Raw genomic sequence first — 23,146 nt, forward strand, 5'->3', positions numbered from 1 at the left:
CGCAATGCAAATCAAATGGGAAGATGAACAGACCGAAAATGGACTGGATCATTATTCGCGCGATTCAGGAAGGACTTAGTTACACACTGTCAAGGAAATGCACAAAAATGACGCTATGAATGGCAACTGCGTTACCTCTATTAGATTACTTAAGACACAAATCATCGTTCAATAACAATGATGTCCACATGCATATTATATTCACTTAAAAAATTCACGAAAAATGTGTGAATGGAATAAGATAGACGGTGAAAGAAGAAATGTCGGAAAATTGCAACGCGATGAGTGCCATCGGTCTAGTCAGATAGATGTCCATCAAAGCGCAAAGTCTTTGGCACACGCAAGTGTTTCGAAATATCAAGATAAAATGAAAGTACACACGCTGTTTAGAGCTTCAAAGTTAAACAAGGGATAATGACATCAGACTGTACAAGAATGATCGCGACAGGGAATATCATTGGTGGATTGGGAGGTCAGATAAAATGAAACAGGGAGACCAAAATAGCCTTTTAAGTATTCGCAAACGAGTCGTTTTCTGGAAATCAAATACAACCAACGGTTCACAGTTTCTTTGTTTCCTCATTTGCCCTGCGATAGCAAGTAGCACCTAGGATTTTTAAAAAGAGCTTAAACGCCAGTGTAGTGAGCGGCAACAGGTCGTCCACGGTGGAATGCCATTAGCGTGGCGACAGTAGTAGCAACACGAACCACACTTCTCCTCTCCAGAACATCGGCAGATGTGCATAGTCGATCCTGTATACGAAAGGGTTGCAGAAAATCCGGAAAAAAGTGTGGGGGAAAAAGAAAAAAAGACGGTGGCGTAGGGTGAGGAAAGATAGAGAATTAAAATAAATCGGGTAATAGAAAAGAAAAAAAAAAACATAAACAAAAACGAACAAACAACAAAAAAAAAAAAAAGAAGAAAAACAAAAAGAAAGAAAGAAAAATAAATGTTAAAAACAAAACACAAATATAGTTGTGATCCCGGGGAGCGTATGGTAGATTTAAGATTGGGTTTCTACGAAACTCTTATTTCTACGTTTACTCCGATAAACTGTTACTGTTATTAGTTTGTTTTGTTTTTTCCCTAGCCAGCTTGGCTAATCGTATATTATGCAACCAAAAGTCAGAAAAAAAACTACAATGCAAACGAAAAATGAGCCGACAAACACAAGCTATTCAACCGTTGAATATTATTGTTCTTCTTAAAATTGCTGATTTGCTTACATCTCTTGGTTAGCTCAAAATATTATGCATTCCTTGGAATAAGGAAAAAAAAAAAAAGCTCTTTAGGCAAGCGTCTGAACAGGCACCGACACATAATCACTGCACTAAAATACTGCTACTGATGAAGGGTATTTTCAATATTCATTATCACTAGCCCTCTCCGTAAAGTCACTTCCGGCTACTTTCGCACAAACAAAACCAAAAAAAAAAGGGGGGTATTGAAATAATTTGCTGCCGGAGAAGGTAATCAATTCAAGAGTTACTACGACATGGCGACTGGCCTCTATACTACATACACAAATTAAACGAACCGCCTTTCTGGGATTGATCATTGATCGTAAACTAAATTCTAGATGGGCTGCTCGATTGTTGCTTGGAAACTCAGTTCGACAATCACTATTAGCTATGCATGAGAACACAGAGGAACAAAACACTAGAGACTGAAAGAAAAAAAAAAGCAATTTAGGTAGCTTGAAACTGGAGTCTCGTTAATAGCCATTATTTTCATCACGAAAGAGAAGGTTGGCTAATGTTGAAATTCGAACGAATCCCGAAAGAGAAGCCGGACAAGAAAATGCGATAGGAACAAGACAGAAAACGATACAATAAGTTACAAGACAAATTACGCAATGATCTGTATCACTTTTGTTTTTTTTTGCGGAAATATCGAGGCACCCATGCGATTAAGCAGATTTCATTTTAGGTGAAAACTGAATCTATAAGGTCACGGGAATGTTCGTTGTTGTTTCCCAAAACTTAAAAGTTATTTTTGCTCATTCAAATGTTCTGTGTATGTACTACAACCGACTAGGTCAATGGAGGGATGGGAAAAAGAAAATTACGATAAACAATTCTTTACTGGTCGGCCGGAAGCCAATGGTAGAAAACGATGGCTGCCAAAAGTACGAGCAACAACGCGGAATGTGAAAGCCATAACTCAGTCAACGACACTCTAACCAAGTCTTTGTGGTCGGTGTCCATCGCGCTAGGGGAACAACTACTATCGGAAGGCGCCTGAACGACAGACTCCTCGGGTTCAACGTGTTCCACGACAATGTCCGGAACAAAAGTGACCCGTTTCGTTTTAAGGGAACTACGTTTCACGTTTTGGTCATTTTCATTCACATCTACCGTCTGATCAGCCGGATCGATCAGTACGAATGGGGTTGGGGATGACTCGGTGGGGGTGAGAGTTAGAGTTGGAGTTGGAGGAGGGGTAGGCGGATTAGAAGGTGCCGCAATGAAGTGAATACAAGCATCCGATGGAACTTTTTCCAAGGTGGCGGGATCAAGCAAGACCCGCACGGTTTCGAGCAGCCGTCTAGTGTTTGGTGCCGTCGTCACGTCCTCCCAGGCGCACAATGAGGTCTGCTTCGTAGTAAAAAGGATAACCCAAAGCCACAGTACGAAGAGAAAGAGAAAGAAAAAAAGGTGAAATAAGTGAAAGAGAAAAAGAGATGAGGAGGATGGTGGAGAGAGAAAAAATAAAAAATAAAAGTAAATCGGAACAGTGGATTAAAATAACGAATTTTTTTAAGAACCACTTTCTGGATTATTTGTAATATTAAATATCCTTTGTTTAGTCATGAATCTAGCATGCTTGTGCAGAAATAAATTATCAAGAAAGACATGCTCCGTTTGGTCGTGGGTAAAAATGAAAGAAATTTGAGTATGAAACATAAGAATGGTTTACGAAAGACAGTTTTTTAAAAGAAAAAATCAACGAAAACCCCGAAACGAGAGACAAGCTGGCCAGAAAAATAGCAAGACAATAACAAAACAAAATAATAATAATAATAAAAAAAAAAAAAAGAAAATGCGCAACATCGACCATTCACCAAGTTCATCATCCCATCCCCTTCCCGCCGTAATAGATAATGTCGAATTAAAAAAAAAATAAACAAGAGATTTAATTTTTTTTAAGTATAAAAAAAAAAAAAAAAAAAGCAAAAACGGGGTCGGAGCGAGAAGGGCGAAAGGATTTGTGCGCACTTTTATATAGTGGAAATGTTTCGACTCACCTCAGAAACACCAATTCTACGGCAAGCTTCGATAAAGTTCTCCACATTCCGTCGGCATTTTGCTACTGTTAGTTTCGGCACGGCCGGAGACGGGACGTGGATGCTAGCCACAGACCGCGGTCGGACGTGGTTAGCCAGATGGCATAAAACGACTCCATCTTGCAGAGCAGACGACAGGTCGTCAGGTAAGGTCACTTTGAGCCGCATTTCGATGCACTAGTTTAATCAACGACAGTATTAGAAATGCAAATAGTCGAAACAAGAAATAAACAAATAATTACTTGGCGCAAATGTTGAATTTGTTCCATCTCCTCTCGTTGTCTCTCCATCTCTCGGCGGACAGTAAAGCTGGCGGTGGCAGCTGTATGAGAAGAGGGATTGGACGGCGGCGGAGTCTGATTGCCATTAGTGGAATTTGTTAGCGAATTTTGCCGACTAAGAATTGATGGTCCGGCTTTGACGGTGGCAATCTTGCGACTTCCGTTTATTGGTTCAGGCGGCGGTTGGCGGTAGGGAGGTGTTACATTGTTCGACTCGACCGTAGAACTGGGAACGACAGGCGGCGAACGATAGGGCAATGTAGGGCTGAGCAACTCTGTTGTTGGTGAGCGGAAGGGCGGTGGCTGAGCTACTGACGACGGACTAGTTTTGGCCTTGACGTACGAAAGGACAGCTTCTTTCTGTACGGCTTTGACGTTTATTTTGCTGCTTTCTTCGTGACTGAGGTTCAAACTCAACGGGCGACTGAAATCGCCCGTCAAAGCGAATGATGATGGATGAGGTTGAGTAGAAGAATCGGAAGCAGGTGTTTGGTTGGGATTGCTTTCCCATGATTTGTAAGGCGTAAATCCTTCTGGTCGTTGCTGTGGTTGTTGTTGCGGCATTTGAAGTAACAACTGCCGGCCATAATCCACTGTATGGTTACCGGACAACGGAGGGGTGTCAGGACTAGGAGTGTGGCTATTTTCCCGCACCTTGTAGACATTGCTCCGCTGCTGCCGTAAAGACTCTTTGTATTCTCGATAGGTCTGACCGTGATTGGGTAGTCTCTGGTCATCTTGCGATGCCCTAAATAGATCACGCAAGAATAATGTGTAAGTAAGTTTAAATAGAATTATTTAAAAGTTTCAAAGTACATTTGGTGTTCCAATATTTTTCGGGCAGCTCTGCGTCTTTCTTCGTTGCCTTGTTCGTCATCGTCTTCATCTTCAGTCTAAAGAGGGATGAATAATTTCAAATAACGTACGCACGACCAATAAATCTAAATAAAAATACCTTCACTGGGTGGTTATGATTGAGCGAAGCGGGAGTAAACGATGGAGCTGTTTCCGTGGTAGGCAGGTTAACATCATTTTGCTGATTGCTCTGCTGCGGCCAGCGCATATCGAGTCCATCTACAACTACGGGCTGTTTGCTACTACTGTTATTACAGTTTCCGAAGCCATTACTGTTGTCGATAGTGTATCTCTTGCGGCGAGGATCGTTGGCTGAAAAGCGAGAATCCGGCAAAGTAGAGGGCTTCCTAGGCAATCTGCGACAATCACCACCCTCCAGAATGTCTCGCTTTCTGTCTTCTTTAATGGCTTCGATTTCAAGATACTTGAAAATGTGAATTCGTCCTCGAGTGCATAGCTACAATATAATGATTAGTAAATAACTGTCAGGTTGTAGATATACGATAATACATACATGTGCGGGAGGCGAAGCCAAAGGATTGTGTTCAACACATAGGTCAACCAAAGACACCATATAGCGTAGTTCCACAGGTAAGGCTGAGATCCTGTTGACGCTGATGTCAAGTGTTACCAACTGGAGAAACATCAATTCTGCTCAAATGCGTGAATGCAAGAATTAGAGTAAGAGTGAAGACCAAAATTTTTCATGTGATTCTAAAAGGATGAGAGATGTACCTCTTGGAAGTTCAACCAGAAAGTTTTTCCTCAGATTGAGGGCTTCCAAGTGTTGGAGGTCCCCCAACTGAACGGGAAGGTGACTGAGCTGGTTGCATGATGCATCTAGCTCGATCAGCTTGGACAACTGATTGATTTCTTCTGGTAAACTCACCAACCTATTATGACTAACCAGCAAAACTTGCAAGGGTAACTTGCAAAGATATGGTGGTAGTACACTAAGCTGATTGCGACTAAACAACAAGGAGATTAATATATTTTTTCTATAGCATAGTTTCCAATCAACTACCTGATGTCTAAATATGTAAGACATTGAAGGAACGTTACAGTATCTGGAATGAATCGGATTACATTGTGATACAGATTTAGCTTCTCTAAAGCTGTAAATCGTGTTATTTCACTGGGCAGTTCTGATAATTTATTTTTCGACAAATCTGTAATCAAACAATGTAAATCAGCTTACAAACCTTGCATTCAGAATTGAACTTTTGGCACACAACATAGATGAAGTCAATATAGTAAAGCAGTAAAAGAAAAAAGAAAAAAACAAGTGTTGGCTCTATGCCAAAGAACAATGTCAAAAAGGTTGATCACAAAAAAATGCTCTCTTTACCAGTATAAACAGTGTCATGGAGGTTGTACTTGCTAGCCACTTTGGGGAATTCTCTTAGGCGACGACAACTAACACGCAATTCACCACTTATTTGAGCTTCTTCTAAAAGCCGTTCAAGATTACGATTCAATGGGCTCTGAGGCCCGACGGTTGAACCAATAGCTCCGGCCATGTCAAGCACCGGCCATTGCCCATTATCCGTGTAATGTCTGCAGTAACATCCGTCATTCACTGCAACTGTTTTGTCCGAGTAAGTCGGAAGTCGAAACTCGTCAAGCCTTATGGTCTACTGATTGTCATCTACGGGAAATGCAGACACAAGGGGGTCGGTTGTAACTTGAAGGTCGGTAGCGTACCACAACTGTTTTCTCTTTTTAATTTTCAGTTTGATCTTTTTTCCTTGGCGCATTCCAAAATGCCCAAGGATAACTATTTCTGAGACATAAGCGCCATCGCACGGACAAAATATTAACCCTTTTAGACTTCAGCCAGGAACGAGCCAAGAAAAATCGGAGGGCAAGGCAAGACGGGTAAAGTCTGTTGGTGGTACTGTACCTAATTTAACGCACCCATTTTGGATTTTTATTTCTATCTCTCCTTTTTGACCTTCCCACTGATGAAACATGCATTAATTCCACAAGCCTGTGATTTAGGTTGGCCTTGTGCGTATTCAAAATTATACGACTAGATGTAAAAGGCTAGATCATTTTCCATCCTTGAAGATTCGGTTGTTCTCTGGACCTATGTGTATTCCTGCGATTTCTGACAAATATACAAGCTGCTATATAGATATTAAAAAACGTAATCTATGGTATCTGAAGGTTGGTATTCCTTTAATCTAATCTGACTTAACTCTTAATCGTCATTTAACTCTTCAATGTGTACCCCTTTGACTCCTAAACGAGTAGGCCAGCAAGTAAAGTTGCCCAACGTGAGTTGATGCTGCAAGGCATTCACTTGATCATCGGAGCAATTAGGATTGAGCCAGACATAAGCCAGACCCCCTCCACCGGCTCCAGTAAGTTTGCCAGCTTGACCGTGAGCTCGTGCCAGTCGATGAATTTCATCTAAAGATGGATGTGAAACGCCCATCTGTAAAAATTTGGAATTTAAGTCACATGAACTACAAGGTGTTTGATTAGCGTGTCAAATCTCACCGAAGCCAATAGCCAATGATTCGTCGACAATAATTCCTGAATTGATGTCAAACTTCAGTTGAACCGCGAGCGATAACTTTCAAAACTTCAATTGAGCATACCTGAATAGCAGAGAAACTAGAATCTGGTGGCAGTTGAACGATTTCAGCCATTTTGCAGCTAATCTGGTCGATTGAATCTAGAATCGGGTCCATGATGGCAGTGAAATCATTTCGTTTTTGACGAACAGCTTCCACCAATAGCTTAGTCTGACGACCCACTCCTGTGTTCACGAGTAAGATACGCGCTTCCGGAATGGAAATGGAGCCTATGACGGCCTTTTTGTATTTTACGGCGCCTCCATACGTGCAAACTGCATTATCGATGCCTGATGGCGTAGCATGGAACATTTTCTCACATTGAAAAGCCCAACTATTGATTACATCCAAATCAGGGACGAAAACACCCTGACTTGACAGTAGATAATGAAGAAGATGAAAAACTGCTGAGGAGCCAACGGAAAAAGCGGCCGAACTGCCTAAGCCAGCTGTAGGTTTTTCAAAGCAACTGTTTTAATGATTATAAATTTGAAAAATTATTCGGCTCCAAACTGTACCTCCAATGGGTATGGTTGATTTCACCCGTATTTCGAAACTTGCGTCTGAATTGCCGACAATGGAACAATACAAGAAACACAGGGCCAACAAAGACATTTGAACAGTATGGTTAGTATCAGCAGGGACTCTAGTGGCTATTAGCGATTTTAATTTGTCAAGCAATTCTAAATCCAGATTAGGGGCATTTCCAGCATTGGAAGTCTGCAAGTCCGCTAGAGGTAAAGAGCAATCGAATTTCAAATCTTCAAGATAGACAACAAAAGACGATGAACCGTGACGATCAGTGTGTAATGTCAAATACATTTCAGTAGTCAGGTCAACGCTCGCAGCTAAAGCCAATTTGCCATAGACAACGGCATGTTCACCGGTAAGGATGAGTTTCCCAGGTGTCCTAACTACGAACTTCCTGACGGTTGGCTCTTGAGTTTCTCCCATTGTTCCGGAGTCAACGTTTTCTGGCTGAAAGCGTGAATCGATTTCAATTCTTCTTCAAGAATAGAATTCACCAACCTGTGACGAAAAACGATAGCACTCTTCTTCTTATGGAGTAACACTCCAACACAACAAAAAACTATTTCACCTGTGGCGCTGGAGAAGAGGTTTGCCTTCAAACTGCTCTGATACAACAATGACTGAAATCTTTGCCCCGCAGCCGTCTGACAGGTCTTCTACCTCCTATGAAAAAAAAAAAAGAAAAATAAAGAATTGAAAAGAAAGAAAAACCTGAAGTACACACAAATAAAGACAAACTTCATATTTACTACACAAAAGGCCATGTTTGTGTGTCCTCATGTATTCCCACTTTCCATCACTGCAATTTAAATTTCAACGACTTAGCACCGACCCCAAATTGTAACCAAAGAAAATATGCAAAGAAAACAGAAAAATGTGCAAAACTCCAAAATGAAATCAGCAATGTCCAAAAAAAGGATATGCTGCTGGATTGGGACAAGTGAGGAACAGTAGCGCTAAAACGGCACTTCCAGTAACGGAAACTCCAACAAGACATTTCAACGTGATGGAACGGGGCGTTTCAAGCTTAAGACTGCTGTGAGCCAACAAACAGTATAACGCGAGAACAGCCATGGCAGGAATTACTAGATCATCTTTGGCGTACAGAGGCAACATGGAGAAATGAGAAATGGAGAGGAACCAAAAGGCCGTCAGCGGAAAGTACGGACTGGCTATAGAAACGGGCAATGTTACCAAAAGGATTGACTTTTCATGAACGTGATAGGAGAAAAGAAAGAAGGCCAGGGATACATTGATCAGGCAGAGGTGTAAATTACGAAAAGTGTTTTTGAAATAGAGATGAATTCCACAAGGAAAGCTAAAGAGGGCAGTCAGAATCAAAGAATAGCTGGCGATTGAGGTTGGGTTTAAAAGTCGTTTGATTTTGATCACAACATTTAGTGTGCACCAAAAATTGGCGACATAGTCTTCAAAGATTCCACGCTGAAAAGGAAAGATTCTGACGATGACTTGCTGGAAAACCCCATCATGAATTTGAAGAAATGGATACCAAATGATTGCAAAGGTGGCCACTGTGGCAGCGCCAATCTGGACCAAATTCTTTAGTTGGGAGGGAAGTGAGGAACCTTTAGGTTGACAGGAAGCCAGCAAATAGAAGAAGATAGGTATTGCATGATACAACTCCATCTGCTTAAAGTTTAAGGCAGCTGAAAAGGCAATTGCTGCTAACACATTCTTTCCCTGAGAAACAAAAATGATTGCCCACAAGGTCAACCCCAACGAAACACAATTGTACTGAAAATGACCATAATCTATAAGGGTAAGTCCAGGGTGTGATGACAAAGCAAAGAAAACCCATTTGTACTTATTACTCATCTTCAAGCTTCTAATGTAAAAATAAAGTGCACTGACAAAGAAAATACAATCAGACACAAGGACGGACATCCTCATGAAATATTGGTGGTCAAAGTTTTCAAATCCCCGGGACACATGGAGTTTAACATAGTCTTGGTTGATTTTCTTAGCCACCAATCCAGTTAGGTAGCTGTGATATGCTGTGAGAGGAGGGTAATCCAGTCCCCAGTACAATAAATCATTGTCTGTTGTATTTCTATACCTGATGAGATGGATATCCTATGAATAATATCAGCCAACCTATCTCGACATCAAACCTACCAGTCCTGTAGGGGTAAGTTAACCGTAATTTCCATCCAATGTCTTTGAGCTTCATAATCTCCAAATTTTGGAGGTTGATTTTTGCCAGAATATGGGAAAACTGAGACACCCAGTTTAATGATGATTGTAGTCAAAGCAATGACTTCTAACTTGTAAGGGACCTCCATAGTGAATCCTTACTACGCTATGACTACTATGGCGAAAATCACTAAAAATAAATAACACAACGAAAAAAAAAAAAAAAAACCTTACGCAATGCACGGCGTTCAACGTGGACTGTAGTTTTGTTCGCAAGTTCTCTGTAAAAGTTGCCATTGGATACACGATTGTAGACAACTTCCGCTGTGAAACTGACGCCGCCCTAACTTGTCAAAGCCTTTTCCCTTTCTTCCACAACTCAACAGGTCTGTGGTTAAAAAATTGGTACCATCTGTCAGTTAGAAATGAAACTAAACGTGTAAACGACTCACAGGTTGACGATAAATTATCATATTTACTGAATAGTAATTCATCGATAAATATCAATATTCGAAAATTGTCAGCTACGTGCGTTTGCAAGGTACCTGAAGGGTTCTTTTTCGTTTTTATTTAAATTTAAATTTGTTTTTGAACAACTTTAACTCGTTGTTTTGAACAGCTCAAGATGTCTTCAAACTGCTCTAAGTCAAAATCAAAATACATTGGAATTGATCGTCTCTGCCAGCTTCGAAATTTTTTCTGGAAAATTGAGTTTAGAATACTTTAGTGGCGTGCGTTCATTACTGGTTTAACCACGATATAATTTCCCGATAGGGATTCTATCAAAACTCGCATTTCCCAACCCCCTGATACAGGCAACCCTACCCTTCTACAACGACCGTTGGATCGACCGACACTTTTTCTGAGACTTTACCCCAGAGATTGCGCTGACGGCGCGGCGATTTCAGGGGTGTCCGCACTAATCTTTCGTTCGTTTTTTTTTTTTAGATGCTGTGCCGCTGAAATTGGTCTCCATTTGTAGAGGAAATAACGCAGCAGCTCCCGGTCGAGTCCCCGTTTTTATCGGCTGAACGACGAAGGAGTGTGGAGCAGTTTAGTCAGCCAACTCGAGTCGATTGCAGGGTCTCGTACGTATCCTTTATACGTTTTCTTATTTTAGATGCTGCGTCGCAAAACTTGACGTCGTGTTGTAGAGGAGATAACGCGGAGATTAACGAAGGGGTCCTGTCAATTATCGGCTCAACAATAAAGGAATGCGGAGCAATCTAAGAGCGACTCGAAATTTCTGGAGAATTTTTTTCAGAGAGATGGCACGTCGGTCATGAAGATAGGGAAAAATCAGGCCGCGAAGTTATTTTTCAAGGCGAAGCTTTGTGCGTCACCCGGCAACGGACAGGTTTTTTTCACAGGTCGTGTGAGCTCCATTGTTTCGATCATGGTCGTCTACTACGGGCCCTCACTCCGTTCAGGAAGTTTCCGATAGGGTACGGCATGGTCGCCAATTCGCCAATTCGCCATAATATCTCGAAAACCGTTTGCTCTTCCGGCAAAACAGACTCCGTATCAGTGTATCGTATTTGGGTATTAAAATAAAATTATTTTAAAATAAAATACTTAAAATACGTATTTTATTCGGTATTTGTATTTGGGCTGTTTCTTATTTAAAGTATTTGTATTTGTATTGGTAGTTTACGCTGAAAGTGAATAAAATACAAATACAAATACAAAATACTTTTTTTTCAAAGATTTGAAGTTTGTAAATTGGCAACAGTGTATGAATCGAAAGTAACTCAACTCCATCTCGTTCAGGGACCTGAACGCTGTCAGGCAAAACATGACGACAACTCCTGATAGGGTTCAGGTCCCTGGCCACAATTTGCAGCAAGAGATAGGCAGCTCAATTCGCTTTACTAGCGCAACTTGCCTTTCGCATTCAGTTGCAACTCCATCTCGTTCAGGGACCTGAACCCTGTCAGGCAAAAACACAAAACCCCCGAGCCGTTATTTTTTTGTTTTGTGTTTGTTATTATTTATGATTATTGTTTATTTTTCTTTCTGTTTCCTTTCCGTAATACAATGCCTTTTAACCTTATAATTTTGTTTTTATTTATTAGAATATTACTTAATTAATTAATGGTATAATTTCATTAAAATTACTATAATAATTGTGAATTTCCACTCATGGCCATTCGGGTAGTGAAACCGGTTTCAAAACCCGATATCATTACTGTGTACCCTAATTGACTTGTTTTTTGCAATACATCATAGTTTTATTTATTTTCCTTCACTTGCTCACCCATTTTAAGTTAAGGCTGGGCCATATCTTTTAAAGTGGGTATTTTAAACGAAAGAAAACCGCTTGATAAGCACCTACCCGAGTAATGACCGATCAGCTATTTTTCAGGTAGGTAGGTCGGTGCGGTTTAACGTGTCTCGGGTAATCCCTCTATCCCAGTACACAAAATTAAAATAGCGTTATAGGTAACCATATTAGGTCTAAATAGAGTTGGCTAACGTCCGAAGTTGCCAGTTCGATTAATTGTGAAAAAAAAATTGGACACAAACTAGTAACAGTTTTTGCATGGCGGCTTACGGAGTTTCGCCCGTTGTAGTTTTAGTTTTAATTTTTTCCATTGAAATTATCTTTCTTTCCATTCATAATTGGATCACGAAATTCCTTCGTTATCAGGTAATCTTGTAATTTTTATTTGACCTCGATATAGACTGTACTTTATTTATTATTAATTTTTTTGTAGACGTGTTTACTTTCTGTAGCAGACAAAAACTGGCGGGCTCCCTTATCAGCCCGCCAGTTTCCTCTACAACATCCATTTTTGTCTGCTACAGAAAGTAAACACATCTACAAAAAAATTAATAATAAATAAAGTACAGTCTATATCGAGGTCAAATAAAAATTACAAGATTACCTGATAACGAAGGAATTTCGTGATCCAATTATGAATAGAAAGAAAGATAATTTCAATGGAAAAAATTAAAACTAAAACTACAACGGGCGAAACTCCGTAAGCCGCCATGCAAAAACTGTTACTAGTTTGTGTCCAATTTTTTTTTCACAATTAATCGAACTGGCAACTTCGGACGTTAGCCAACTCTATAAACAAATTTTACAGAAATGGATAGCCGATGATGGGGGCTATCCACTTCCGTAAAATTTTTACTTAAAAAATACCTAACCGAGTGGTAAACCGATTGGATATTTTTGTCGGTGTGGTTTGACGGATCGTGAACTGAATGAATTATAATCGGTAAACCATAAGCTCTATATTTGAAAAAAATTACAAGAATGGATAGCTATTGATTAGATCTATCCATTTGTCCACTGTTAGGTACAACAGTGAGGTAAAACATAGTTATAGAGAAGAAAACAATATTTTAAAAGTGAAATGGTTGGTTTTCCCATAAGACGCTGTAGACAGCGTACCACAGATTGGACACAAATTTGATTTTCGCATTTGCGGAGAATGCGCAACGTAGGATGTCCAACTGCTCCATAAAGGAAAAAAGTATTTTGTATTTGTATTTGTATTTGTATTTTATTTTATTTGGGATTTGAGGTTTTGGGAGAAAAAATGTATTTTGAAGGACGAGTATTTTAAAATATAGTATTTGTATTTTTAAAATACTCGTTTTTTTTCAAATACGATACACTGCTCCGTATACATGTCCTATGAGGCGTGCGCTGATCATCAACGCCTTCATCCCGCCTTCCCACTTTTGTCAAAATGGGCCAAAAACGACATCTCTTGAAATTCTCCAAAAATCAGACGGTAAAATCGAAATTGAACGCTGATTTTGATTTAGTCATTGTTTTTCTCTTTAGACTAGCCGTTAAAAAAATTAACGAAAACAGTTCTGTTAGCGCACCAACTTCATTTATGGTTTTTAACATGTAAATGAAAAACTATAAGACCAATAGAAAAATAAACCTGATTTCCGTGATTTTCATTCAATTCTGAATCTAAATCATGTATTTTAAGCCAAATTTGAAATTTTGCCAAAAATGAAAAAGTGGGAAGGGTTTAAGCCTTTCCACTTTTGTCAAAATCGGCCAAAAATGACATCTCTTGAAATTCTCCAAAAATCAAAAGGCATAATCGAAATTGAACTCTGATTTCGATTTAGTCATTGGTTTTCTCTTTAAACTAGCCGTATAAAAAATCAACCAAAACAGTTCTGTTAGCGCACCAACTTCATTTATGGTTTTTAACATGTAAATGAAAAACTATAAGACCAATAAAAAAATAAACCTGATTTTAATTTTGAATAAATATTCAAATTTGAATTCTAACTTCTCATTATTATTATTCCAACGTTTTAAATTACCAACAATGTATGTAAACACAAATACATTTTAAATAAAAACTCAATGTGTTTTAAAGAGTAAGCATCAAGTGTTTTATTCATAAACAACATAAAGCAAATACAATGAGTGAAGAGTGACACGAACAAATTGTTTTGATTATTTCATTATTTAATTACATTTTTACATTGAAAAATACCTAATTAGCTTTAATGGTTTATTCTTAGTTATTGATGCTAGGTTTAAAAGGTTGCTTTCTAATTGACTATTCAATTGTTTGTTGTTGCCCCGGTCAACCTAGTGGGATTCCGATACCTGGAAAAGGGAAAATAAAAGAGTGATGTCAAGGCTATAACATTAAAATTTTGTGAAATAAGTTACCTGTTTGATAATTGTGTTAATTTTTTTACAATGCCACAATAGATTACCTTCTTAATAAAAAAGTGTACTTCCCAACGTGGATGGAAAACGCAGCCAACACACTGAATGCAAATTTAAAGCTTTGGCTGAGTAAGACTGTAAAAATTTTATGCATTTCACTAATCCTAAATAAAATTTGTTAAATGGTAAGAAATTCATTAATATTACCTATCAAATAATAATATATTCTTACTTCTGTTCTAATGTAAAATGTGTTTCGTGGTTCTAAAAGAAATGAAATACAGGATACAGCAATTTTTTTTTCACTAAAAAAGTTTATTCTTTTAAACATATATACAGATTTATAAAAAAAAACACAAATACAACTAACTTTAAAACCAAATCAGAAGAAAAAAACAAAAACAATAAACGTAAATAATGACAATCACACAAAATTGGAACGCCCGCCACGGACCGGTTGTTGACGAATTGGCGTTTCCGTGAACGGATCAATGCCCGTTCAATAATGCCCATTGATTTTGAATTCGAAATTTTTGGAGAACGGATGTACGTCCGATCACTAGAGCCGTCTAGTGAAAGAATATAAAATGGCATCTTGCGGAAAAATCGGACATAGATCCGATTTTTCCCGCTAGAAGGTCCGATTTAGACGACAGCGAGATCGGAACATAGTCCGTGAACAGTTGAAGTTTGTGTTGACCACGAGAGCACCACGAATCCTACGGCTGCCATGCCAGCCGGTAGGACAAGTTATGCTTGTCACCCTTCGGGAAGGATTTGTTAAGGGATCGTTAGTTAAGAAGCGCGTTCGTAGTGAGTTCGCGGCCTAGTTAGACGCGCAAAGCCTCACTTACACTAGGTTTTTTTCTTAAGTTCTTAGTTTCTTAATTTGTTAATTTCTTAAGAAATTAAGCCCAGTTCTTAATTTTACAACTTACACTTAACCCAAGAACTAAATTTTTTTAATGACAAAAGAAGGCGGTAGTTATTAAAGAGGTTTTTGATTGGTTAATTTTGAACCAGTACCAGATGGATCTTCTTTATTAAGTTCTCTTCTCTCGTGCAACCAAAGTTTTCTCAAATAGTCCCATTTTGACTTGACATCAGAACCAGCTGCAAGTACGACATTTTTTAAAAAGTGAAATATGCTAGGTATTCTAAAATATAGGTAAGAGTTGTAATACATACAACAATTATTAGGCAATCCTTTGGCAATAGAATCATTTGCACAGGCATGCACACTAACATCTTTGTAATCAGCACGAGTAATGTCAAATAGCACTGGGTACTGTGAAACATTCTGGATGAGTAATTGAATTGTTTCTTCATTCCATGAATATGTTGAAACCCTAGAATAACACACAATAAAGATAAGTTTTTGTTAATATGAAGTAAATCAAATTTAAAGTAACCTTTTCTTGACTGAATAACTAGGACCACTTGATTTTGACGGACGGTTTACATTGCTCTTTCTAGGAGAGAATTTAGTTGGTTTGTTAACAGAACCTTTGTGGATTGAATTCAGAATTTTAGTTTTGCCATTAGTTTTTCCTGACATTTTTATTAATAAAAGATTAAAAAAGCCAGCTCTCGATTAAAAACTACTCAGACAAATTCAGACCAGCAATAAAAATAACAAATGTTAGCCAGTTTTTAGGTGGTACTACTCTATTAAAAATATAGAAACAAAACACACCCCTCGACTATTTCTATTGGCTGGAGATTAAACTTTCTGAAAGTTTAATCCCATACAGCACATTTCTGCCGTCGGATGTCCGAATCATGGCCGAACATCCGTTAGATATCTATGTACTCAATGGGTAGTTCCAGGGATGTCCGTCGGCTAGTCACCTTGGAAGTGCAATGAATGTGCGAAAATTATATTCTACGGACCTCCTTTTCAACACCCAAGAAGATTTTCAATTGTTTCATTTAAGGATCGGCCTCGAGCCAATCGTGGCACTTTTTTGCAAATCGGGTTTCTCATTTCGGGCCATCGAGGCGTGGCTCAGGGTGGAAAATTCTTCTCCCCGAATTCAATTGGGGTTTGCAATCAATTGGATTGCAATCAATCGATTCATCAATGCAAAAAACATTATCGACACATGCGGCAACTAGGGGTGCATTGTTTTTCTACTTGAAAATCATGCAAATTTAGGTAGCCTTGTTTCTAAATGCGCGAAATCTCACAAAGAATGGTGCATACCCGCGCCCCTAGTTGCCACATGTATAACTATTTTTCTTACAGGAAAAAATCAGAAAATGACACATAGCCACATAGTAGGGTATAAGTAAGAAAGTGTTGAAAAGAGAATATTCGGTTTTTGTAGAGTGTAGCTGCATCTAGTAACACTGGTAAATGAGTGAAGTTTCCAAAAAGGCGCCAACATGTTGACTAATATGTTGCATCCAAGAAGGTTCTCCTCTAGGGACTTGACGGGTTTCATATCGCCGAGCGGCTACCTGCTATCCTCGGGAAATCCCTTTTTATTTGTCGGTAAATTTGTGTCCGATTACCACCTGAAAAATACCAATAAATAGAGAAAATTCACGAGATCGTCGTCGTGTTATTCCCGTTTCCATGCTATCTCAGATAGTTGATCTGCGGGCATTTCAAACTTTGGGTCGAACGTTTTTCTCGGAAACCGATTTCCGAGAATGCCTAGCCGAGATGCAGCGAGCTGGTCTCCATGGACCCAGCTCGGCCGATTTTTTCCCGCTTTTAATTCCATATCAATTCAGCCGCTGACCCGATTTCATTTTCATTTGGGCCAAAGATGTTGCATTTTCTTCGGCTACAGTCTCATCTGTTTCAAAAAATTCTGCCATCCTTCCTTAAATTCCCGAAGAGCCCGATTCAAGTCGATAAATTTCGTTCCCTCGATTCCCGAATTTCGAAAATCTGTTCCGACCACCCACCGTTGAGCATCCAGATTTCTCTTGAAGTGGTGGTTCGTTTTTCGTTTAATTTTTTTGCGGATTTCATGGTCCAGCTGCTCCTGCCCGGCTTCATATGTCATTTTCCCATTCATAGGACGATCCGAGTTCACGTACAAAAGTTATTCGCGATCAAACATGGCGACAGTGCGCTAAATTTTCAGCGGAAAAAGGCCCGTTTCCTGGAATTTTATAAACGGTTCTTAGGAATTTTGCCGCCTTTTTTCCGCCGAATTTCTCCGGAACCCGGTTTTGGTCTGGCTGCAGCTCCTTTCCCTCCTCGTCCCTCCCCCTTGCCCCCCCCCCTTATCTTTCCTCCTTTTTTTTCCCTCATGTATGCATTTTTTTGTAGCGTATTGTAAATTTTTCGGCATAAATCCGGTAATACCTTCGGTAATATTAAAATACTAAAGTATTTCAATATTTACACTCAGGGACAAGACGTGCATAGCACAATACCTTCGTGTAAATATGTGAAAAATCCTGTTGGTCAAGTTGTTTGGAGAGTGCAATGCATTGGTAAGTTTTCCCTGTTGATTGCATTGAAGTTTTATACCTTGCGTTATTTGAGGAGCGAAGTACGTGACAGTATAATCTGTTTTGCATCCGTATTTGTAGTGTTTTGTATTCTGCTTTGTACATTAGCCCATCATTCACCTTTCCATTCGTTTCGATTTTTTGTTGTGAAGTCTGCGCGTTTATGGTTTTCCCCATTGGCAGTGTATCTTGGGGACATAATTGCTTTGTTCATAGTTGAGCGCCACTGGGAACTGCCCTTGTGCCCCTGCCTAGACCCCTTTCTTGGTCCGTAGGCTGAGGCGAGAGCTAGTACCTCTTGTAATGGACGGTGGTACATAAAGGCGTATTATTTGCAGGGGGAAAAGTGTGTATTAAGTGCGCTTCGAGATATCAGAAGAAGGTGGTACAAACGGTGAAGGAAATACTAATAAGGTATACGAAAGATGGTGTATTAAAAACGAAAGACACTATATAAATGAGGGAAGAAGAAATGGATGCGTATTTAGGTAGGAAAGTTGGAGAAACTGAGAGAATAGGTTGTCTGGGAAGTAGTAAGTTAGTGTTACACTTTGTTATTTGCTAGGGGGTAAAGCAATGGGCGAGAGGTACAAATACGAAGATGGAAAATGAATGGTTATGCCAAGTATATGGGAAATGGAGATTGTATGCTGGAATTGTGAATGTTAAGGTAAGGGATTATGATAGTTGTCAGGACGAAGGGTGAGCTTATCTTTTGTAGCGTGCTGGTTGATTGACGCTGTTTCTACTTATCCGAGGATCGTCCGCAATCGGTGATGGCGCACTAAGGAGTGCTAAGAGGTCTAGCAGTGGGTTCATCTATTGTACAAAGGATGGCGTTCTTTAAAGTAAACATACGTTGAGCAGAGAAATGAACAGCTTTGAAGCGGGATTCATGCGGTACTGTACAGGCTGCATTTGAGTACGTTACCTGACGTTAGTTTTCACTTGTTTGGCGTTCTTCGGGGCATGGAAGCCGGTTTCGCGGGAGGTGACTCGGTGGTGGTTGCATCTGCGATTTTAGCTGCCGTAATGTTGGAAGAATGCATCGTAGATTAAGATAATAACATGAAGTAAAAAGATGCACTTACGTTTGGGGTCTCTGGTTGCTGGGGAGAGCTGCTTTCGGGTGTATGCTTCTTTGGCGCGAGCGATATTCCATGCGCTGCCAGTGCCATCGTTAAAACCGAATCCTTTGAGCCAGGTGAGCAAGTCCTCGGTGGGTTTTAGGGTCTGAAGGTAGCCTAGGCCGGGTCCAGTCGGGTGGGGTGGCATGAGGCGGATATTTCCGCTGGTCCGCACTCTGGAAAGCGCAACGTAGAGCATGCTGAACGTCAGGTGCGGAATGAAGGAGCGCTTCTTGAGCTGTAGGATGACTTTGTTGCAGGTCTGTCCTTGGATCTTGTGCACCGTGACGTCGAAGCGCTGCTCCACGCCGTGCGGCCGGTAGTGGAAGGTGTCAGCTTGACGGCGGCCCGGCAGCTTGATATCCACCGGCTCCCACTTGCTGACCATAGGTACGGGGATGACGACGCGTCCGGGCTCCAGGGTCTTCTCGAAGAAGTCGGCGAAGTTCGCACCGGGCACGGCGACGTTAATGTTGAGCGGCGGGTAGGTTAGGGCGACGTCGGTTTCTTCTCCTGCAGTGGCAATATCGTTGCAGACCCGGTTGGCGTCTTCGCGAGGATCCAGCTCGATGCTTTCGAAGAGGACGGCAGTCCCGTTGGAAAGCCCCCTCGCTGCGTGGGACCAAAACAATGTTTAGTTAATATTAGCCGGATTCCATTTCATTTGGTAACGGGTGCGTTGATGTGGCAGCAAGGAACGGAAGGAGATCATTCAGTATGCAGCTAATAGCGTACGAAAATAAGAAAAGAAATCGTTTGGAGTTTTTCACCTGGATTGATGTTGCTTGTCAGATACTCTGGAGCGCCCTGAACGAAGCTTCCGGTGAATTGAGGGAACTCGGTTATGCGTTATGCACGGTTATGCGTTCATTGACTCGCGGAGGTAGGTGAACGGCGAGCTCTCCGCCGATCTCGAGACGTCAAATGATGCGTAGAACCCCTTTCCATGCCACCCCTTTTGCGGATTGGAGCCGGTTGATGTGCTGCCGCTCGCTGTTGCTGGTGACGACGATGGGTGTGGTGGTCCATTCCGGATCCGCGAGGAAGTCCGCGTGGGAGAGGGTTTTCAGGTGGGTGATGTCGCTCAACTGGATGCGTGGGATCCCTAGAGTGGGTGTCCTCATCTGTTCCAGCATGGCGATGTGCCGGGCGTCCTCCGCTGCTCTCATTTGCTGCATTGGTGAAGTGGTTTTATGTGTTGCTTAAGTTCGTAAAATTGTATGGAAGCAAAAAAGAGAAGAGGGGCATTGCTTACCTGGGTAAGCTCGATTTTCCGGAAAGGTGCTGAAGAAGTGGGCTCCACGCTGTCTCGTCTGGGAGTCACCTCTGAAATGGGAGGTGGCCTTGTTGATGTCCTTCTCCCGAACAAACTGGTTGATGAGGGTCGTGAAGAGGGTGTCGGGGGCACGGGCGGTAGTTGGAAGAAGTCTTTCCATCAGGACAATAGCCAGCGGTTTAGTAGTAGGAGCTGAAGCGTCGCCAGGCGCTTGGTCGATGGAATCCAAGCCCATGATTTCGTCGAGCCTCCCAGCGATGATGTCCAGCATCTCCGGGGTGACGAAGGAGACCTCGTCGATGATGACCATGGCGAGGCACTCCTTCTGAAGCTTGCACTGGAGCTGAAGTAGCTTCTCCCGTTGGAGGGGAGGTGGCCGGCGGCGGGTGGTGCCGCACGGGATTGCTAGCCGGTGGTGGCAAGTGGTGCCTTGAAGCATGATGCTTGCCGCGATGTGTGAGCGCCATGCAGGAAACTTGCAGCCCCATGTCCTCGGCGCGCTCCTGGATCCGCTTTGTGAAGAAGAATTTACCTGTTCCAGGGCCGCCGTGGACGAGGAGGCGGAGGGGTTGCAATCGTGAACCGGCTCCGCTGCCGTGCTGCACTTTCTCCTGGAAGAAGAGGGTGCACAGACTCATGACAGCCACCTGCTGGCTGTTGAGTGGTGCGTCCTGTTGGATAGGGTCGCCTACTGGCTGCTGTTGCCGCTCCGGTCCGAGGAGGACGATGTCGTCGTCCTCTCTGGATGAGCCGGAGTCCGTCACGTCAGCCTGAAGTGCCTTGACAACGCTCCCGGTTGTCGGAGCGGTCTCCGGTCGTTCCGCGTTGATCATGGATGTAGCCTGTAGAGGACTGGCTCGTTGGGGCCCCTGGCGACGAGCCAGACCCGCCAAAACCTGGCGCAGCAAACTTTCCGTATCCTTGTTGTACTGACGCTGCTTGAAGTTGGCCAGGCTTTCCGGGTCGTCTAGGGCGGCTTCCACCCGCGCCATGTCGATGAGGTGTTGGGCCTCGTCTTCGATCCTGGTGTCCTCTTCAGGCTGCTTAGTGGGGTTCCGGGTAGGCATCATGTTCCCGGAGTGGTCGTCCGGATTAGCCCACTTGGTAGCCTTCCTATTCCGGTGGAGCTGGTTGGCGATCCTTTGCTCCGCGGAGAATCGCAAACCTGCAAAGAAGAGTATGGAGAGGTAGATGACGGTAAGTCATTGGACGGTGTACCTAAAGCCGGCCTCGGGGTTGTGTCGGTAGAGCAAGACGGTCACGCAGGGACGGCTGACTTGGAAAGAAGAAGGAAGTGAAAGGAATGTCAAAACTGGGCCTACCTTGGGCCAAATTCTCGATCCAGCGTCTGCGCGCATTGTCCAGCGGAGTAGGGCACGACCTTCTACCGTTTTTCTGCAGCCGGCCGAATTGGAGATCGCGCATGAAGTCGCAAAGCGCCGTCCATGTCAGTGGCCCCGGTAGCGTCCCGGCCTCATCCAGCCAGGGCCGGAAGACCAGCAGCATGTACTGGGCGAAGGCGCGAGCGGCTCTCTTCCATTCATGGGTGGTAAGGGTCGGTTTGGGCGGAGGCAGTTTGGGCAGCCCGCGGATGAGAACCGGTACTCTGAACTTGGACCGGATCTGCTGGTGGGGGCTGTCGTAGAGCGGGTGCGCGGGATGGAAAGGGAAGGTTGCGTTGGGCGCTTTCCCTTGCATTGATCCGAGTCCGGTAGGCAGCGAGTGCGTCCTCTTCGTCCAGGTCGCTGTCGTCATGAACCGCGGAGGAGGCCAAGACGTGGCCGCCGCTACCTGGTGGAGGACGTTGCTTATTTTTTTCGAAGGGTTTTCCCACGATGAGTATCGTGGCGGCGTACTCGTAAGGCGAGTAGTGTAGGAGCGCTTCCCCGCGGTAAGCATAATGCTCTGCCTGCCTGACGGTCTTCTTCTCCTTGCCACTGGAGTAGATGGTTGCCGTAACTCGGGCGTCGTCGTCCTCCGCCGGCTCGGCGTTCCGGCTGGTTTCCACGACATACGGTGGCTCCGAGCCTTGGTCATCTTCGAGGAGCTCCTCTGGATCTTCGTCCTGTTCCACGCTGTTTCTAGCCGGTGGTGGGTGGGACTCGTCGTCGGAAGAGAGTCCGCCACTAGAAGAAGGTTAGAGAGAGAGAGAGAGGGTGGAGGCATGTTATTAGAATGTGAAGGCGGGCACTATCTACTACGGCCATTTTTTCCCCGGCGAAACCTAGCTGCATCCGAGGGAGGGTTAAATTTACCCTTATTTCACTTACACTTGAAGGTCATTGAAGGCGTCTAGCGACTCCTGGTGGCGTCCCTTCTTCAAGACGAGGGCGGCGTGGACGAAGAGCAGGTGGAACCCGTGGCTGCAGATTTATGATGGCATGCAGAGAAGAGCGAGGGAGGCGACCGGGGCAGAAACCTCCACTGCGCTGGTTAGCTGGTTGACGACGCGAGTCAAGAAGTGCATGGCCGTCCTGCGCTCCGAGCCCTGTATCCTTTTCCGTTGAAGGGAAGTTCTCGTCGGTCCTCCGTGCGTTTTGGATGAGGGCAAGGGTGTGGCTGAGTTCGCAATGTGGCTTGGTGATGTTTTTGAAGGAAGTAGCACATGATGGCTTTCGCCTGTGCGTCAATCCCCAAGATACTCACCTTGGAATTGCAGCTCAGGAGCGCCGTCATGACGAGGTTGAACTCGAACACCATGCCGTTGCGGGTTGCCAAAGCCTTCAGGAATCTGTCGCGCTGCTCGTCCGTGAGCGCGCTCACCTGCTCCAGCAGGTCAGGGTTCAGCATCTGAGGGGGGAGGCGAGCAGGTTAGAGGAGAGCAGCAGGATTAAGTGCCATGTGTGAGAAGTGTTAATCTTATTTAATAGACATGTAAAACGATGCAGTGCTGAGAAATGGGAAACGCCGGCTTAC

General features: G+C 42.7%; 3 protein-coding genes across 6 annotated transcripts; all 3 read right to left on the bottom strand.

Moving 5' to 3' along the window:
* Positions 1 to 16: 16 nt before the first annotated feature.
* Positions 17 to 6,362, bottom strand: LOC116927452 (leucine-rich repeat and calponin homology domain-containing protein 1). 3 transcript variants are annotated; one of them, XM_045177022.1, is made up of 9 exons: positions 5,772 to 6,362; positions 5,448 to 5,592; positions 5,159 to 5,391; positions 4,938 to 5,074; positions 4,524 to 4,880; positions 4,385 to 4,461; positions 3,530 to 4,316; positions 3,249 to 3,464; positions 17 to 753 (listed from the first exon to the last, which is right to left on the bottom strand). In XM_045177022.1, the coding sequence occupies exons 1-9, from the start codon at positions 5,941 to 5,943 to the stop codon at positions 628 to 630; spliced, it is 2,250 nt and encodes a 749-aa protein (XP_045032957.1). In that variant the 5' UTR covers positions 5,944 to 6,362; the 3' UTR covers positions 17 to 627. The 3 variants fall into 3 exon arrangements, with proteins under 3 accessions (XP_045032957.1, XP_045032956.1, XP_032790378.2); XM_045177021.1 differs by lacking the exon at positions 17 to 753 and adding an exon at positions 1,075 to 2,595; XM_032934487.2 differs by lacking the exon at positions 17 to 753 and adding an exon at positions 1,075 to 2,598.
* A 137-nt stretch (positions 6,363 to 6,499) lies between these two features.
* Positions 6,500 to 8,199, bottom strand: LOC116927455 (mevalonate kinase). Its single transcript, XM_032934489.2, has 5 exons — positions 8,105 to 8,199; positions 7,524 to 8,034; positions 7,030 to 7,454; positions 6,929 to 6,964; positions 6,500 to 6,863 (listed from the first exon to the last, which is right to left on the bottom strand). Exons 2-5 carry the CDS (start codon positions 7,957 to 7,959, stop codon positions 6,627 to 6,629), a joined length of 1,134 nt encoding a protein of 377 aa, XP_032790380.2. The 5' UTR covers positions 7,960 to 8,034; positions 8,105 to 8,199; the 3' UTR covers positions 6,500 to 6,626.
* A 102-nt stretch (positions 8,200 to 8,301) lies between these two features.
* Positions 8,302 to 10,146, bottom strand: LOC123466536 (dolichyl pyrophosphate Man9GlcNAc2 alpha-1,3-glucosyltransferase-like). Of its 2 annotated transcripts, none has more exons than XM_045177024.1 (3): positions 9,925 to 10,146; positions 9,673 to 9,862; positions 8,302 to 9,613 (listed from the first exon to the last, which is right to left on the bottom strand). In XM_045177024.1, exons 2-3 carry the CDS (start codon positions 9,837 to 9,839, stop codon positions 8,434 to 8,436), a joined length of 1,347 nt encoding a protein of 448 aa, XP_045032959.1. In that variant the 5' UTR covers positions 9,840 to 9,862; positions 9,925 to 10,146; the 3' UTR covers positions 8,302 to 8,433. The 2 variants fall into 2 exon arrangements, with proteins under 2 accessions (XP_045032959.1, XP_045032958.1); XM_045177023.1 differs by having other exon boundaries at positions 9,673 to 9,865.
* Positions 10,147 to 23,146: the final 13,000 nt, after the last annotated feature.

This window comes from Daphnia magna, linkage group LG7, assembly GCF_020631705.1.
Source record: "Daphnia magna isolate NIES linkage group LG7, ASM2063170v1.1, whole genome shotgun sequence".
Taxonomy (NCBI): Eukaryota; Metazoa; Arthropoda; class Branchiopoda; order Diplostraca; family Daphniidae; genus Daphnia; species Daphnia magna.